An 18,695-nucleotide genomic window follows, 5' to 3' on the forward strand; every position below is an offset into this window, starting at 1 on the left:
AAACTACATGTTTCTATGTTGTAGAAATTTTGTAATTTTGAGGTCATTGTACTTGAGTGTTTGCATTTTCTGCTACTTCATTTTTCTACTCGTATACTTTCCAGATGTAAACATTGTGTCTGATAGTAGTGTTACTCTATGGTGTGTGGTGATGTCATATTTCCCCGCTGATGCCTCTGTGAAGCCCAGGAGGAAATTGCTCAATAACATTCCTGACATGCTCCTGAGCTGTGAGTGGTCACCATCCTAACCGACCCCTCCCATCACAAATACACAGTCTACACGCGAAAATAACAAGCATCTCTTCACCACAGACAGGACAAGACGTTTTAGTCCTTTTCTGTGAACGTTATACAGCAGTTTTACTATCTCATGGTCCCTGTTGCAGTTAAACAAGCACTCAATTATTTTCTTGAAATAGAGAAGCTATATTTAAAGCATTTTTTTCAAGTAATCAATTAAATGCAAATCCTGTATTCAAGTGTAAGCTTGAAACGTATATTTTTCTGTCCACTAAAAAACACACTTTTTTTCCATTTGGATCTAAAAAATGTCTTTATAAAACTAAAATAAACAATTTTAATTATTAAACCCCATTGGACTGATTATCTTAGCTCAAGGAAAGTCAATGATCATTGAGAAACTACTTAAATGTAGTGTATCAAAAGTTATATTAATGCTCATTATGTGGAAAAATACTGGATTGTTTCTACTAAAGTTTAAATTCATAAGCAATATTTAACTACTGTTTGTGGAGGTGGAGGCAATTTTAACTAATGTATATACTATTAAGTGATTACATTTAAAACAATGTGTTATGATAATTATTTATCAAACTAGTGACTATAATTCAAAGAAGTACAAAGCAGCAGAAAACAGTACATACTCAAGTGAAGTGCAGCCACTGTACACCAGAAACAGTATGCACTGCCTGTACAATCATATCTCCAACTTAATAAGCAGTTGAAAACATCCTAAAACAAAGACAATAAACTGGAATAAAACCTTGATTTGGTTTCTACTCAGCTCATTTGCTGAGACGATTATGTGATAAACATTTTGGATTTTTATGTTTGTGTTACACCAATAAATGATGAACAAAGCGTTAATGGGAGAAAGTGTTGCAAAAAATTATTTATTTGGATGACAAAAAGACAGGCAGTCTGTGATAACAACAACAATGAACAAAGGCACACATTGTGTCCTTAACAGAAAAGTAAAGAGTCATCTCTCTCTCTCTCTCTCTCTCTCTCTCTCTCAGACACACACACACACACACACACACACACACACACACACACACGCACACACACACGCACACACACACACACACACACACACACACACACACACACACACACACACACACAAACCACAGCTGTCAGTACCAGCAGAAAACACGATGGAAGACAAACTTCCTCAAGAAAACCAACATGAAGGCTGGAATAATGAATTACTGTTTGGTGTAAAGTTAGAACTAAATAAGTAGAGATCAGTCTGCTCATGCATGTTTTGTATATATGTGTGTGTGTGACTGTTGATAACGTAGGAAGGTGTTGGTTTAGCTGTTGACTCAGCACTGATAAGAAAAGGCTGAATTACAGTTATCAAATCAAAGGCACTTCATCTTTAGTACACAGTCACACTCCAAAAGATTAAACAAACAATCATTTACAAATTACATTTATTGTATCGCACCACACATAAATAGGTCCAGTTTACATAAAAAAAATGTCTTCATATGAAAATCTTGTTAATGGCATGTTCAATCCCATAAAAAGGTACACAGAAATATATAACATTTGTGCAGGTTACTTTGTGCAAACTAACATGTTTTAATAGAAGATGAACAGACATGCAGGAAGGAGATAAACCAATGTTACGGCTTCATGAATAAGGAACCACTTAGAAGTAACTTAATCATCACTCACCCATCCATCCACAACCCTTTCCAGCTTCCTGGGGGACCTCTATATAGTCTCTCCAGCATGCTCTGGGTCATCCCAGGGGGGCTCTTATCAGTTGGACGTGCCTGGAAAACCTCTAAAGGAATGCATCCTGGAGCAGATGCCCAATCTGCCTCAATGGCTGCTCACCCTATCTCAACTACCAAACTGCCCGCTGAAAGATGCTCATTTCAGCCTCTCGTATCGTGGATCCCCTTCTTCCGGTCACTACCCAAGGCTCATGTAAATACGAGAGTGGGAACGTAGAAGAACTGGTAAGCCTCCCGGCTTCCAGCTCCCTCCTTACCACAACAATACCCACATCACTGCTGACGCCAGAATCGCCTGTCCGTTCTACCCTCACTCATGAACAAGACTCTGAAATACTTGAACCTCCTCACTCCCAACCTTAATAGTTCAGTCCAAGGACCAGATGGCTTCGTAGCAATAACCCTGGTATCCCATATTCCTGCAGTAACAACACAGGACTCCCCAAGGGACACGGTCGTAAGCCTTCTTGAAGTCCTCAATCATCTAGACTGTTTGGGCAAACTCCCAGGACCTCTCCACTGAAGAGGTGTGTCAACCAAGACAGCCCAACAATGTCCAGAGCCTTTAGCATCTCAGGGCGTATCTCATCCATGCCTGGCGCCTTGCCACCGTGAAGCTTTTTGACTACCTCAGCGACCTGTGCCGGAGATATGAATGGGTTTCCCACCGAGTCTTCAAACTCTGCCTCCCCCAGGACTTGTTGGTCAGGTTCAGGAGTTCCTCACAGTGCTCCTTCCACAGACAATATCCCCAGTCCTGATCTACAGTTCTCCTCCCCTGCTGAACACAGCCTGAGACAGTCTGAGTGATCTTTAGGGTTTGAGCGAATTTCTTTAAGGTCAACCGAAAGTCCTTCTCCATAGTTGCCTACAGCCAGGTTTTTACTTTGCCAACCACCACAGCTGCAGCCCTGGTGACTAACCAGTACCTGTTTCCCTAGACCCCAGAGCCAGCCAACCGCCAAAGCACTAATTCTTCAGCGTGATAGCCTCATCCAGGGGGTTCTTAAGTAACTGCCAAAACAGGCACTGATGACCTTCTACCCACAACTGCTAGCAGACACTTCCACAATGGAGATTGGAACCTGCACTCTGTTTTGCTGCTATGCAGGTAGGACGTTGGGTTTTTAAGTGCTTCTTAAATATAAAAACTAAAAACAGCTGCTGATGGAAACACGTTTGATGAGGGCAGTGAAATTTAACAATACCATAAAGTTACCAACCGTAAAGACAAAACAATGAGCTGAAAGACGCTAACAGGAACTTCGCCAGCTTTCACATTATTGAGACATTGTCAATATAACAAAACGAGGTTAAACCTAGCATATGGCCCAGGATGGTGAGTGCTATTAAATGTTCGTTGCAATATTCCATGTTGGTCTCAGAAATATTTGTTCTTAAAGTGTACTGAAGTAGCATATCGGATGCCATGGTTAAGCTGTTTTTTGGTCAATAATTGAGCAACAGCCAATAGGGAAACTCCAACACTCCACTCCAATCATCATATCAACTTTTGCTAATGTTAGTTACTACTACCAGTTTTAGTTAACATTAAAATCTGTCTGCATTAAGTACTTTAGTCCCTGAATATGTTACTGAATGACACAGAGAATGCCTTGTCATGCAGCTGAAGCTTGGACGTCTTTGACAGTAATGCTGTTGTCACACACCTCCTTTTTCTACAACTGTGCTTATTTTAAAGCAGCTATCTCATCAAGCTGAAATGAATGCGCTCATTGTGCTGGAAGTGTAAAGCAAGGCCTTTCTCAAGGGACAAGAGGAGACGAACAGTGTCCTGCTGGGAATGAGAGTCTAGTTCGTAGCCCACATTACTTCAGTGTTAGTCCAGCTGCGATATATATGAGGTGACAGAAGCTGAACAGTGATGACTTCATCATTCAGCGACGTCACAGGCAGAAACCCCAGTGACAGTCTCAATAGTAAATGTGCGTCATTCATCAGTGCTGATTCAGCTTTTCTTCCTGACCACTTGCATACTTTTGCAAGTCATTTCTATCATCTTTCATCAGTGGACATGTGCCTCCTGTGAAGTTTAAGTACTCAGTCTGTGTGGCTTTTAGTCCATCAGACAATGAGGGAGTCCCGGCTGAGAAGAGTGCTCTGGTGAGGAAGAAAAAATTGCAAGAGATCAACACAACAGCAGTGTTTACACGACAATATGAACACTTTATTTTCAATAGAACAAAAGTGAAAAGAGGTATTAGACATTAGCCAAACCGTGTTATTATGGCGTACCTGGGACAAACTGCATTTCAACTGTTTTTCAAATTATTTGAAGATTTGATTGAAACAAATGAAACATGGTTCTGGTGAATTAATTTCCAGAGTCCAGATACGGAGAGTCTTTGAAGTTGAATACCTTTTTGACCCAGATTTGTCAGGGAGGAGACAACCAGTTATGATTGTTATGGGAAGTAGTAAGATACAGAACGGTGGGTTCTACCTAGTTTTCACTGTAGTAGCGTGTGAACCTGACCTGTCAAAAGGTACAACAACAACACTTATTGTCGGCCGAAAAAAACGTTTCTGTACTGCAAATCACAGTTTCTTAACCTCAGATCCGGGCCCCCGTGTGGCAAAGACGAAATAAAGACATCACATTTTTACAGGTACATCTTTTCTTTTTGTTCCTTATCCATTAGAAAGTTCTACACCTGAGTCCAGGGCTTTTGGCCACCTGGAATTATTGTACAGGAACTAAATTTATCCTAGTTTAATTTGGACAAAAAACAGGTTTAGTGCCTGAGTTCCCCATAAGCTCCTTCTTTGGAAATGTCCTAGCAGACTCCCTTAAAAACAAGGAAACGACACTAAGTGTTAAACCCTTTGCTGTTAGCCTAGTGTTAACATTTTAATCAATTACACACCAATAACTAGTTTTCAAAAAACTTGCACTACATGAGCTCTAGTCATTGTTGTTGAGCTGCAATTCAGCATTACCAGCGCACAAATGATTCAAAGGCCTGGATGTTACTCACCACTTTACGGGCCTTGTCTCTGGACTCCTCTCTGCGACCGGGCAGGGAATGGGCAGGAGGTTGAGAGGAGCGAGTGTTTCCAGGAAGTGGCCTCGGAGACGACCTGTCAGTTCTGCTTCGCTCTGTGTCTGAGTAAGGAGGTAGTGAATCTGCCTCGGGCCTGTTACTGGGCGAGCGGCTGCAGTGCCGACCGGATTCCCCGCTGCTCTTTTTTGAGCTGCCCTTTGAGGGTGTGTCTGAATCCTCCTCAACCCGGGCCCCATTCCTCCCCTGGCTGATCCCTCGCAACTTAGCCTTACGCTCCAGCAGGCTGTTCAGGAATGTGCCATCGTAGTCCTTCTCTTGAGAAGAAGTTGACGGTGGGCTGACTCTGGGAGGAGGTGGGGCAGGGTGCTCGCTGTCCCAAGTGCCCCTTCTCTTTCTGGGTGACTGAAGTGGGCTTATGTCATGTCCGTTATTCTTGTTTCGTCTGGGGTGATCTTCACGCTCACTGTTGTCTCCAAGCTCATTTTCATCATTGTAATAATGCTGAGGTGGCCCATTACGGTTGGAAGGATAGCGACTGTAATCCAGAAGCTCCATCTCATAGTCTCCCATTTCCTCTTCCCTTTTCACTTCCCCTCTGCCTCCCCTCTGCTTGTAAGAAACGGCATACTCCTCCAGCTCATCCAGTGAGCCCGTTCGTCCCGCAGTACGGTACGTCTTTCTCTGCAGATGTTCTGAACGAGGGTTCCACCTGTGAAACCCAACCCGTGGCCAAGTGAGGACCGACAGGGAGAGGGAGGTAACAAGTGAAAAGGATGTTGACTTTGTGAGAATTGTGTATAATTATATGAAAATATACAATATCTGTTAGCATTTCAAAGCTGTGCTTAAGTAAAAGGCTGATAGTTGGATTTCCCCAGTAAGCTGAACCTCATAGTGTATACAGATTACACAGATTATCTGTACCTGTTGTGGTTGTCCTCTTCACTGTGATTCTGTTTGCGTTGATTTCGGCCGGGCCTGCGAAACTGTGAGGAGGACGGAGGGTCATCGCTGTATCGCCGAGGAGGAAGAGTCTCGTCCTGGCAGCGGCGGGGCTCCGAGTCCGGGTCATCTCGATATCGTTGGGGTGAAGGGGGATTGTCACGGTAACGCTGCGGCTCTGGGCTGCGCTTGTCACAGTGGCGTTGGGGCTCAGACTGAGGGTCGTGGTCGGGGATGGCAGGCAGAGCTTTCTTCTGGACGTTTCGGTATGTCTGGCGAAAGCCGCTTTCTCCGTCATGGAGGGAGCTCAGCTCGGACTGGCTACAGGCTGGACAGATGAAGGAATGGTCAAATGAAGAACGACTGAACAGACAAATAAATTATATATTTGAAAAGGCCTCTTTGAAGGAGCACAGAATTTAATAGGAAAAATATAAACAAAGAGATTGTAGAAGAACAAAAAATCTGAGTCGCAGCCTGCAAGTGATGATACAGTGTTGGAGACAGAATTAAGCATGCACACCTGTCCTGCATGCACATTTGAAGAAGAGGACATTTCATTCACAAAATGTTTGTGCAGAGATGCATGCCAAGCCAAGCCAAGGGAAGAAAAAGCCAAAAAGAGACCATGCATTTACTAATGAGTGCATCAACATGCTATAGAGGATGTGGACAACAGTTTTAGAGAGTAAATCCACAGGATGCGTTTCTGAAGCTTACACTGATGGCTGATGGACCTGGCAGGGTTGAAGTGAGCCAGTTGTTTCTCTACATACTGTAGCACCCTGAGAGAGTCCTGTTCCTGAGGTGTAGGCACGCGGTAGGGAATCCCTACAGCATGCATTGGCACTGCAGATATACACTTGACCCATCAGCATGAATGACTTCTGTGTTTGTTCATTGTGGTTTGAGGACCATACTGGTGCGTTTTCACTATTTCATTATATTTCTATTCTATTGCAACAACATACACATGTAGAAAAAATAAAACTGAAACTGAAAGAAGTAATTTAATTCCTCATAAAACATTTCTGGATGCAGTAGTCTGATACAACGGCAGCATTTTTTCAAATTAAATGTATAGATAGATAGAGTATTCAACACCCAACAAATGCAATATTTTAAATTAAGTATAAATTCTGGGGATGATTTTAATAGGCTAATAGAAAAACACACTGATACTATAATATAATCTATAAATCTAAAAACACAGATCCACTCGCTAATAAAGAGTAAGAGCTCACCTGCTGTAAGCATGCTGCCATCCGAAGGGGGGACAGAAGACATTTTGTCCACTAGAGATGGGGGAGCGATGGGAACCATCGTTGGGACACCAGTGACAAAGTACGGAGGATAGGCAGGTGTCTGAGGGCTGGAGGTGCCCGTCTTTATACCCTTACCTGCCTCGTACACTACAAAAGCAACACACAAACTTTCCAGATAAACACACTTCTTCCAAACAGTTTCAGTACTCAGTAGAGTGAACTTTTGTGCCTCTGTGTGTGTGTGTGTTTATACTCACGGTGTCTTGGGCAGCAGCAAGTGTCTGGGCAGCACCAGCAACTGACGTAGCAGCAGCAGGAGTGAGGACAACACTGACACCAACAAACCCCAACCAACAGCAGGAAGAGGACACTGCCCAGCGCCACGGCCGACACAAAAACCCACTCTGCAAATACACAAATCACGATTTGCATTTAAATAAGTATCGACATATATTGACATCGGAACAGCTTGATTTGATCACGTCACTGTGTCACTGTGCTCTGAGTCAAGTCCGATCACTTGAGGCTATTTATCAGATTTTGTAGGGATCCTATTGGAGCCACTTTGGCGTTATAGTATTTTTTCTCACAGACAATCTGTGAAAATAATGAAAGTGCAATGGTCCCGAATACATTGTTGTTGTTTTTGTGATAAACTCTCAATACAAAGAGACAAAGCACAATGAAAACAACAACAATAACAATAAGAAAACATATATATCACAACGAGTGTTAGAGTGCTGAGGCAGATACTACACATCTGTCTATAGAGGCAGAGCAAAGAAAATGGAAGGAGAAGGCAGATAAGGAAATCTTGAACAATGTTAAACCAAGGACAACATTGTCTCTACACACACACACACACACACACACACACACACACACACACACACACACACACACACAGGAAAGCAGCAGCATTTTGCTACAGGAAGGAAAGGCACAACTCTTGAAGTTACTAAAGATTTGGCTGTGACAACAAAATAGCTTGTAATGTGATCTAATTTGCAACCATTATGACCCTTACACACACACACACACACACACACACACACACACTAATGCAATGCTTACACCAGAGATAAGCTTGCAGTAACAATTCTGCCAGAGTGACTCATACCATGTCATGTTTGGTACCTGAACACAATTCATCCATTCATTTACCACTCCCCAACAGACTATGTGATAGTTAAATGTGTAGCATTACAGGAATTCAATGTGACAAAAACAAACTTCAGCACTGTGGTTTTTTTTACTGGGTAGTGTCCAAATGATGTGGGATGACATGCTAACCACAGCCATAAATAACTATAATGACCATAATAGCTGTTTTCCAGTACAGCTCATCATAGTGGGAGCGAGGCTCATTATCTGATGGGTGTGGATCTGACCGTTGGGTCAAAAGTGACCCTGAGCTCTGTCAAAGCCTCATTACAGCCGAATCACAAACATGCATTGCATGTTTTACTGATGTGAGCGGAGAAACGGTTGAAAAGTATCAGAGTCATTAGCATAGACACCATTAAAAATGCTGTAAACAAAATAGTTTGCCTCTCTATATCAGATCAAGTCTCATGTGCCAAATGTCAGAACCCAAAGTTTCTTATATTGTGTGCAAAAACCACCGCCACCCGAATGGTTCCTACACCCATGGTCAGAGCAGTAAGTAGGGTTAGTATGAATGGAAGGAACCAGGTGAGGGGAGAATACATTATGCCCCTACCTGGCATAATCTTCAAATCAAAGTCTGGCAGGAGGTCTTCAGGCACCCCTGAGAAGCCTGGAGAGAGAAAGAGCAGAGGTGACAACAGGAGAGGAGAGGAGACGAGAGGGAATGGTGATGTAAATGATTGGTTCAAAGAAAGGTGTTGCAGCAGCATGCATGAAGACAGAAGCAAGACAAAACAGAGAGAGAGAGATACGGAGAAAGATAAACAGATAAAAGAGTTGGCAGTTCAACAGCAGCATGCACCAGAGGACATTCTTGTCTCGTTCCAGAAAGTCTCCAAATCAGAGCAACTGATAACCTCCAAGATGATAAATCCGTCTGATAAGAAGACGGACTGGAATATGAATCATTCTCATGAAGATAATATGACAAATAGGCAGGAGCTGTGAGTAATGTTACATGCAGAGCTGCAAAAATCCCCGGTGGGAACATTCTTCACGTCCAGAGCCAGCAAACAGACTGCAGAGAAACCATTGTGAGTCCATTCATTATGTCGATAATAAGCTCTCTCCAAGTTGACACATCAAACTCGCCTATCAATTAGAGTAAGTTGCAGTTGAGGTTGCATGCAACCTTTGCGTTAGCTTCTATAATTATAATACAGTGGTATTTTCATCATATACGTTTTCTGTCAATATCCTGAGATAAGCATAAGCATGCTGTATTTCCCAAAATGTCAAAGTAGTCCATCAACTACAACTCCCAATGAGGCTTTGACAGCAAGGTATTGGCAAAGACTGATGGACCATGTTGAATGTTGGGTTAATCATAATTTTAGCATGTTAAAATCCTATCATAATCACATTTTCCTTACATGCCACAAGCTCCCTTAATGGGGTGGTCGGTTACATTCACCCATGGGCTTCTATATTATTATATATACAGTGAATTTATTTTAGAAAATGCCTAAAAGCTTTACATCTGGTCATTTTGGTGGGAGGTGAGATTCATTGACTTCTACACTTAAATATGCGTTTCAGAAAAGGCAAATGCTTCAACACGGCCAGTTGTTCCTGGTATCTTGTCTGTGTTTTGTCTTTCTCCCTTAATTTTTATTTATTTTAACACAGGCTTAAGGGACTCCACACAAGGTCGGTCAGCAGATGTCCGAATGAAACATTAACATGGTAGATAAGGGGGCAGTGTGTCACAAGCTGCTACAAAAATATGCATTAATGTGTCGTGTTTTGGGTGTTCAAGTCAATGTGATAAAGAAGCTTTGTGAAAAGTGAAAAGGCCAGAAGTTGAGTGTGATGTGAACAGGTATACTGGTGTCTTACTGTTGAGTGTGTGATTATCACAGAGAGGACTAGAGGGGTGCCGAGCAGGAGAAAGGACTGGAGAAACAGAGAGCAGGCTGGACTATCTCGGCCTGACTCTGGCTGAGATCACATACCTCACGTACTATCTTTCAGGAAGGCTAAACGTGTTCTTTGCTGGATTTGAAAACAGAATAAAACCTATTAAGTTTATTGAGAAGCAGCTGCATCATCACATTCATTCAAACAACTAGGTGCTGAATTTGCATTATATGTATATATATTTAAAGGCATCTCCGAGTGTGGTATCTGTTGTTGTGTCTTCTGTCTCCCATCAGATGCCCAAGCAGTTCAAGGCTGACTTGGGAAGTTCCCACTCACACGTGAATTTGCCCGCTAGCTGGTGATACGCCAATATTTACTTTCAATGTTTGCTTATTTCTCCATATATGGTTATTTTGGTTGTATTATTATCAAATAACATGTGAGCTACAAAAAGGAAAACGGAAGTGAAAAGGGAGAGCAGAGGGAAGCTGAATCAGTGGAGTGTCTCACATGGTGTCACCCTCCATCTTTTGTGTCACTGTGCTCTGCTGTCCCTCCTCCACGTCATTAAATCTTCCCTCTCTTCTTTGCTGTGAAGCCATTTTCCAAAAAAGACAAAGGACCCCCGAGCCAGTCACGGTGGCCCCAACTGTTGTTATGGAAACTCAACAAGTGCCTCACATGCCATATTAGCTGCATCGAGACCAGGAAATAAAACAATTTGGAGCTGTGGTAGATTTAGTGTCTTCCATCTTCATATTATTGTACCACGGCTGTAACCAACATTGAACAGAATGTGTGCAAGTATTTGCAAACTGTAAAAAAGTCCAGCAGTTGTGTATTACTGTGTGTGTGTGTGTGTGTGTGTGTGTGTGTGTGTGTGTGTGTGTGTGTGTGTGTGTGTGTGTGTGTACTTTGTGCCAGCCAAACAAAAGTTCAGCCTCAGATTGAATTAGAGCCCCAAGCCACCACATAGCCGCTCAGCCGTTGTTATGGAAACATTTGTAGCTGAACACACAGACAAGTAAACCGTTACTGTAAAGGTATACCACATATTACAATACACACACGCACACACACACACACACACACACACACACACACACACACACGCACACACAGTATTAATTAACATGTCAACGACTCAAACAAGAGATAGCTATTCTGCTGTAACTAGTTTTAATTAAAAAAAACCTTATTACATATTGTGACATACAGTATAGGTCAATGCTGTTGCTATGGTTACAGATTAGGCGAGACTGCCAAGAAACGCCACTGTTCAACGTAAATCCGCTCAATAATGAGCCTGTACTGTGCTGTCGGTGATGAATAGGTCAGTTCATAAATGCTTTGTTAAAAAACAAAACAAAAAGAAATAAGTTTGTAGAGAGAATAAACTAAAAGGTAAATTCAAATTTGACAGAACTAATGACTAATTATATATAAAGGGTGTGATCAGAGATCCTGCAGCGTGAAGTAGGTTAATATTGTACAACACAAGATGATGAGACACCACCAGAATCAACAAATCAATAACACACTGTTAATTAATTTTAATGGATGTGGATGAGACAGAGAAGGTACGTTCACACCAAACGCAAAGCAAATGTTCACCTTGTGTTACTCGCGCGAGTTTGACCGCATCAGTTGTGTTTATTCGTGTCACTCGCACATAAATATGCATAAATATGACTATGAAATATGTTAGGAACCTTGTTGTGTGGACCATAGACAATCTCTGGTCTGTACACATAGTTTCATTCGGTCTCTGTACTAATGTGAGGTTCTATCGTAGAGCTCTGGATGACCACAGGCGACAATATTTGTTGTCTCCATTTCTGATTTAGTGATGACAGGGGGAGAATCTCACCATTGATAGGCTTTCGCATCAGAGCGTCACTTGAATTATTAGCTTGAGCGTCGCGCCACCCGCTGAAAATGTGCATGTATGAGCTTCTTTGCATTGGCTCTGTATGAAATAGCGTCACGGGGAAAAAAAATGTGAAAGTAGTGTCAGCTTACCCAGAACCAGCAGCTCCACGGAGGCTTCGTTCTGTCCCTCTAAATCATCCGATATAACCACTTTACAGATGTAAACTCCACTGTCTCCCCACTGGACCTCTCCGATGCGCAGGTCTGCTTCTGCATGAGAAACAAGGAAGAGGTTAAAGATGGGAAACAAAATCCTCCTGCATGCATATTTAATCAACATCTTTGGTACAAACAATTCTCATTTTCAGTTACAAGTTGTGAACATTAATTAGCCTGCCATTCAAAATGTTTGCATTTCTGCAAACTGTATCCATACAGAGACACTAAATATGTGGTAACCCTAGTATGTGATTGATTGTTGAACACCTCTCTCCAAAACCAAAAGCATTAATCAGCTTCTATAACAGCCTTGCCTCTTCTGGGCTTTTGCTCCCTTTCAGCCACTACAGCACTATTGAGGTCAGGTCGCCGTTTCCGATTCCACCCAAAGGTGTTTGATGGGATTGAGGTCAGGGAGCCGAGTAGGCCAATCAACTTCTTCCACGCCAAACTCAGAAAACCAGAGTAGCCTCAGCAATCGTGCAAGAAGGTACATTTCATTTTTCATGATTTTCTAATTATGGAAGCAAAATGTCCAATGAAATGCTTTTTATATCACTGAATAAACCACAAAAACAATTCAAATATAGTTGGGCACAAGAATCCAACACACAAGACAATACTGGTCTGCTGTTTCCATTGTACTGGGGTCAGACATGTAAATGCCTGGACAGGAAACAGGCTTGTATAATTCACTTCCTTTTCCTGTTAGCCAAGGAAGGGGGAGGAGAGACAAACAGACTACACTACTGTGACCATAAGTGCAAATCAGCGTGTTGGTTTGTCTATGTTAGCCCTCTGATTAACAGAACACCCACAGCCCAGTGCATGCTGGGACAGACTCTAGCGTCCCTGTGACCCTGAATAGGATAACATGAATCTGGGTGACTAGGTGTCGCTAAAAGGCAACATACTTTAAGTTTTTTGTGTCCAACATTGCTTCGCTGTTACAAGACAGGAGGTAGAGTGGGATAGAAAAAGTAAAAAAACAAAGTGTGTGGAGGTGGGGTGTGGAATGTCTTAGAGAGTAGACAAAAATAAAAAGTAAAAGTGGGACATTGAAGTAGATCAGAGGGAAGGAGTGAGAGGTCAGGATGAATGAGAGGACAGCATGAAAGCCATCTCTTTTGTCCGTGTTCCTGGCTGGTGAAGAGAAGGTCAATTATTCAACCAGAGTCAGAGCTCCATAAATCTGAGGACTGCAAACAAGGCTACCTCTCTTCAAAAAGCACACATGCAACACACACACACACACAGGCACGCACACGCTGCACTGTAGTGTCCCTTAGAGAACATGATGGTGAAGCACTATGGGAATGTAGAGCTGAGGACAGGGGGGATGGCATCAGCATGAATTCTTACAGTGCATCTGATGCAGGATTTGTTATACCACCACCTGAATCAGTATGGCTGATTTGATTTGAGTTACTTTTAGTGCTAATACTCTTTTACATGTAGTATGTCATTGACATCAGTACTTGACGAGTTGGGGGTGAGATTGGGTTGGCAAGAAAGATGGGGTTCCAATTGAAAAAACAACTTTTTTTTTATCAATATCTTATCAGTATCCTGATAAAAGAAAAAGTAAAAGTCTACTAACCGATTATAACTCAATACTCTCATGGCCATTTGGGGGAACACCCCTCTCTGCTGCTAACACACAGGAAAACACTGAGGCTGCTTCAGATGGAGTGCTGCCAATACTGCATCTGAGGCACTGATATTTAAACATTTCTAAAAATATTAAAAAGAATTTGCTAAATAAACTTGAAAAATTCCATTTTAATTTGGCTAATCTACTATACTTTTGTTCTCTTTTTACAAAGTCACATGCCAGGCTTCACACTTGGGGCTGATTAGTGATTTCTGACTGGATGGATTGTGAGCTTTGTTCTTTTTCTTCTCTCAAAAATCAACCTCCGTTCTTTAACATCCAACATCACACTTTTCTTGTCATGCCAAAGTGTAGAATTGAAAATAACTGTTGCTGGTGGGTATGTCCTTATTATTCTAGGTTACGTAACCCGATTGTTCTCAAAGCTCTAACAGGTTTTCATTAAAGCCCCCTCCTCTCAACCACCTCTACATGTGTGCAGAATCTCTCTGACTTTGTGTTAGGCATTTAATCAGGAATCTGTGGGAAGTGGTGCCAATGCTCTTATTTATGGCTTTCATAAAACGTACCAGGCCTGGCAGCACAAGAAACAAAACAATAGTTTGGATCAATATGTTGCCAAAGAACCAGAGAGTGATATTTTTCTTTTCTTTAAAACTTAGACAATGTTTTTGAGTGGCTTTCATAGTTCTGATCTACATTTACATTTACATACTTTAATCTTATGTCTTTACTTTGCTGTTTTTATGCTATTATAACAATAATCCCCCAGCACAACTGCAAGCAGATAAAAATAATGTAAAATTCCATCCAAAGCCGGTGAGCTAAAATTGAAACTACAGTACAAATAATCTGCTGGCCTGGCTACACGGCTGCTGTGTGGTTTGGAAAGACAAGATTCAAGATCATTTTCACCGTGAGCATCATGAAACAGAACCAGAGGTGCAAGTACATAAGTCTTACTGTTGATTATGGAGATGTCTCTGGTCTTGTAGTACTCTGACAGTGTGATTGAGGAGCCTGAGATGGAGGCCACGGTTCGGACCGTCCGGCTGCTGTCAGCGCAGTCGAGGTAGGTTGCCGTCATCCCTGTCTCGTACCCTCCACCGGCTCCTCTGGTTCCACTCGTCAGCCCGCCTCCTCCCTGGCCTCCACCCAGGCTGTCGGGGAAGTTGAAGGAATCCCGTGTGCGGTCCCGACAGTACGACTTGTAAACCCATTGCACCACGGGGGTCTGGGTGGATACGCTGTTGAACTGACACGGCAGAACCACTGACTGGAACAGCACGGAGTATCTTTTCTCATCTCTCACGAATACATGAACCCCAGAGCAACGGGGAGGGAGGACATCTGTGGGAGGATAAGGAGGTAATGAAGAAAGATCAGCTAACTGTGAAAGAATGAAGGGTTAAAAAACAAATAAGTTGCGATATCTTAATCATTACAGTAATTATGTACCATAATTCGTATTCTTTCTCAGTCATGACTGAGCTGAACGCACAGACATTATTACCATTCTGGATGTCCATCACAAATAAAAGTCCATTAATCTGAGAAATTGTAGAATAAGAGATGAAAAAGTAGCCAGAGAATCATCTAGTTTTTACATGTTCCTTACTATATAAGTACTCCAGTGATTGTCATAAGTACATTGCAAACAGGATCTTCAAAAAGCTAATTGGGCATGTGTTAAATGATGCCAATTAGTTGTTGGGGGGATCACAGAGTCAGACTTTGAAAACCTCTGGATTATACAAAGACACAACAGATCTGAGAGCAGATCGCAATAATAACTGTGAATGTGTAATGAAGGGGATTTAAGACGACCACAGCAGACACCCACACACAATGATTCAGACGCTGAGTGGAGGGTTTAAGTTTACGCCCGATCAGTAAACTTCAGATTCAGTAAAGTAGTAGTAGTAAAGTACTTTAGGATGAACACTGACTCTAAATATTTTTGTTTTTATTTTCCTTTGGAATGGAATTAACTGTTGTGCAGTTCGGCAAGATGGGTTTAAGAAAACACGGCTGACTTGTTTCACTTGCTTCTGCAGTGAAATCCGACTGTGAGCTGGGTTGACTCTGGGTCACATGATGACAAACACACACCCACATGTGAATGCTGCTGCTGCTGCTGTGTGTTCGTGTGTGTGTGTGTTTTTCTCAGGATAAGCAGTGGGAGGTGAGACTGAACTGGACCAGTGAACAGGGATGGGGTGTTGGATCAGAGTGGGAGAGCTTCACTTAATCCAGACCAGGCCTGCTTTGTTTTCTTTCTATTATGAAGTGTGAACCCTACTAAACACCCGCCCTGGTTTCAAAGAACTCACCGATTTCATAAAAAAAAAAAAAAAACAAGCTAGATCAGCAGCCCTATTGATAACAGAATTGCCGGTGCAGTAAAACCAAAAGACAGAAATCTGAACATTTCTGAATTCTACATTCCTCTCTATATGGGTAACCCCAAAGGTAACCTATATGTTCGAACAAAAGAAAGCATGGTCATCATTTACTGTCAAATACAAAATCCATGTCACTGTGAATGCACAGTTCTCATGTCAGATATTAGAGCAAATCACATAGATGATGAATCTCCCAGTTGATTTGGTGTTTTAGTATTTACAGCTTCTTACTATTGTTCACACCTTGCATGTATTTAAAGGCTAACAGTAAAGGTTTGGCTGGTGTGTGGTGTAAAGGCTGAGATGAATCAAGCCGACTAAAACATGAATTCCTCTAGGAGATCTCTGACTTCTAAGAACTGGAACAAAAAAGCCAGGAGCTTGGTCTTCCTGGGCTCACAGGCTGAAGGGGCAATCCAGGCTTTATTAGTTTTCAGAGGAAGCCACCTCCAGAGGAGAAAATGAAAGCAGGAGGAAGAGGAGGAGGAGGAGGAGGACAGTTATACTGATTTAATGTTGCTGGGAATGTTTATGAGACCTGAGTGGTGTAATACAAGTAATTAATTGCTATCCTGATTTGTCTGCATTCTCGTGGTGAGAATAACTTTCTTTACAGATTAACACCTTTCAGAAAGTTTTTTTTTTTTTTGCACTGATTGGTCATTACACTGACTTTTAATAAATATACAATACAAACATAAATATGTGTTTGTGGTGTTTGTTTTTTTACAAACTAAATAAAGTGGTAACCTGTAATTTCACTGAGGGACCTAGTTAGAGCTAAATCTGTCAGAAGTTAGACCTCCTAATCCACAACCCCCCCAAAGCTTCTGGACGGATCACTCACACATGACTGAGTAACAGTCTACCGCAGCAACTCATCGACTTCGACTCATAAAATGCAATTAATATGGGACAAAAGTTAAGTTTTAATGCTTAATTCGTCATTCTAAATCATTGGCACACCAGTGCATGTTAGCTTAGTTAAAGCGACGCTAGCTAACTAATTACTCCAAACTTACATCCGAGTTAAACAACCTGTTACAACACTTGACAAAGAGTGGATTCCATCTTTTCCCCCCCACGTTCATCTTCTCTTACCTGTCAGAAAAACGATAAACATCCACCACTTCGGAGCCAAAGGCATTTTCCAAATCCTACAGCTGAATTTCATAACGGTTTTCCGATGAACGTCGTCTTGTTTTCTCTTCCGTCTCATCCCTGGACGAGATTTCAGGCTCAACTGGCAAGTAACGGGACCGAGGCGCACGAGCTGCGGCTGTGGGACCAGCGTCAAGCTTGTCAGAATAAAACTCACAACTTCCGGGAACTATTTTCAGAATAGAAGCATTTTTGTCGCAATACATTAGAATATTTGTGTTGCCAGAAGAGGCCGACATGTAACTAACTGTATTCTAAGGTGTGCTTAGTGCCACAAATGATGTCAAAGAACATTTTTTAATAATAATAATAATAAAAAAAAAAAATATGGAAACTGACCCTGAACCAAACTCCACAAAAGAGGTCACAAGAATGCTTGAAATAGGAAAAATGGAATTGCACTGGTAGAAGAAATGTGTTACCTCTCAGTTTTATTTATATATCCTAGTAATAATTTAAGTGTTCTTAATTGATAAATATTAGCTGTTGGTCAACTTCACTTTGGAGCACTCAGGTCGAGCAACAAGTGTTTCCCTGTGAGTTATGAGGTGAGTTCCCCATGTAATATTATTTTTTCAACAATATACAGCATGTTTTCATTTACTGTTCAAAGGAAAACACCATTCTTACTTTCAGTCATAGTTTAGCATCATGCTTGTTTAGGTGTTTGCACAAATATGGTGTTTTGCTAAGGCTTGCCAGTGAAATAAAAAGAGAGAAAAATAAAATGTTTGCAGTCTAAATACATTGTGGGTTACTTTAAAGTCTACACTGCATGTGATACATTTATATATGTTATGTAGTTTACCAACACAGAACACAGAACACTGAACCTAGCTTTTGAAAGATGATGTGAATTAAGTATAACGACAATACACTGCTGTTGTCCTGTTCTTCATAAGCTATCTGATCATTTTATTTTGAAGACCAAATGATCCCATATCCGGTCTAGTTGTATAACTTTAGGCGGCAGTGTGGGGAGGCGCCGAGACGTCCTTTCAGACAATGGATGGTGGCGGTGATGGAGGGAAGGACTGTTTTAACAAAAAATAGACATGAAAGATTCCACCAAGAGACGATAATCATAATTAATACTACACCTAGTACAACTTGTACTTCTAATAAAATATTTTAGTTTTTACCTCACGTGTCGTATCAATA

General features: G+C 41.7%; 1 protein-coding gene across 3 annotated transcripts; it reads right to left on the reverse strand.

The window, feature by feature from the left end:
• Window positions 1-1,121: 1,121 nt before the first annotated feature.
• LOC311022280 (immunoglobulin-like domain-containing receptor 2) lies at window positions 1,122-17,604 on the reverse strand. Of its 3 annotated transcripts, XM_084023414.1 has the most exons (10): window positions 17,475-17,604; window positions 14,932-15,318; window positions 12,285-12,404; window positions 8,953-9,009; window positions 7,487-7,633; window positions 7,209-7,376; window positions 6,685-6,813; window positions 5,947-6,292; window positions 4,996-5,731; window positions 1,122-4,117 (listed from the first exon to the last, which is right to left on the reverse strand). In XM_084023414.1, the coding sequence occupies exons 1-10, from the start codon at window positions 17,590-17,592 to the stop codon at window positions 4,082-4,084; spliced, it is 2,244 nt and encodes a 747-aa protein (XP_083879540.1). In that variant the 5' UTR covers window positions 17,593-17,604; the 3' UTR covers window positions 1,122-4,081. The 3 variants fall into 3 exon arrangements, with proteins under 3 accessions (XP_083879540.1, XP_083879541.1, XP_083879542.1); XM_084023415.1 differs by lacking the exon at window positions 8,953-9,009; XM_084023416.1 differs by lacking the exon at window positions 6,685-6,813.
• Between the last annotated feature and the right edge of the window lie 1,091 nt (window positions 17,605-18,695).

Source organism: Eutrigla gurnardus (genome assembly GCF_963514095.1).
Source record: "Eutrigla gurnardus genome assembly, chromosome: 1".
NCBI lineage: Eukaryota > Metazoa > Chordata > Actinopteri > Perciformes > Triglidae > Eutrigla > Eutrigla gurnardus.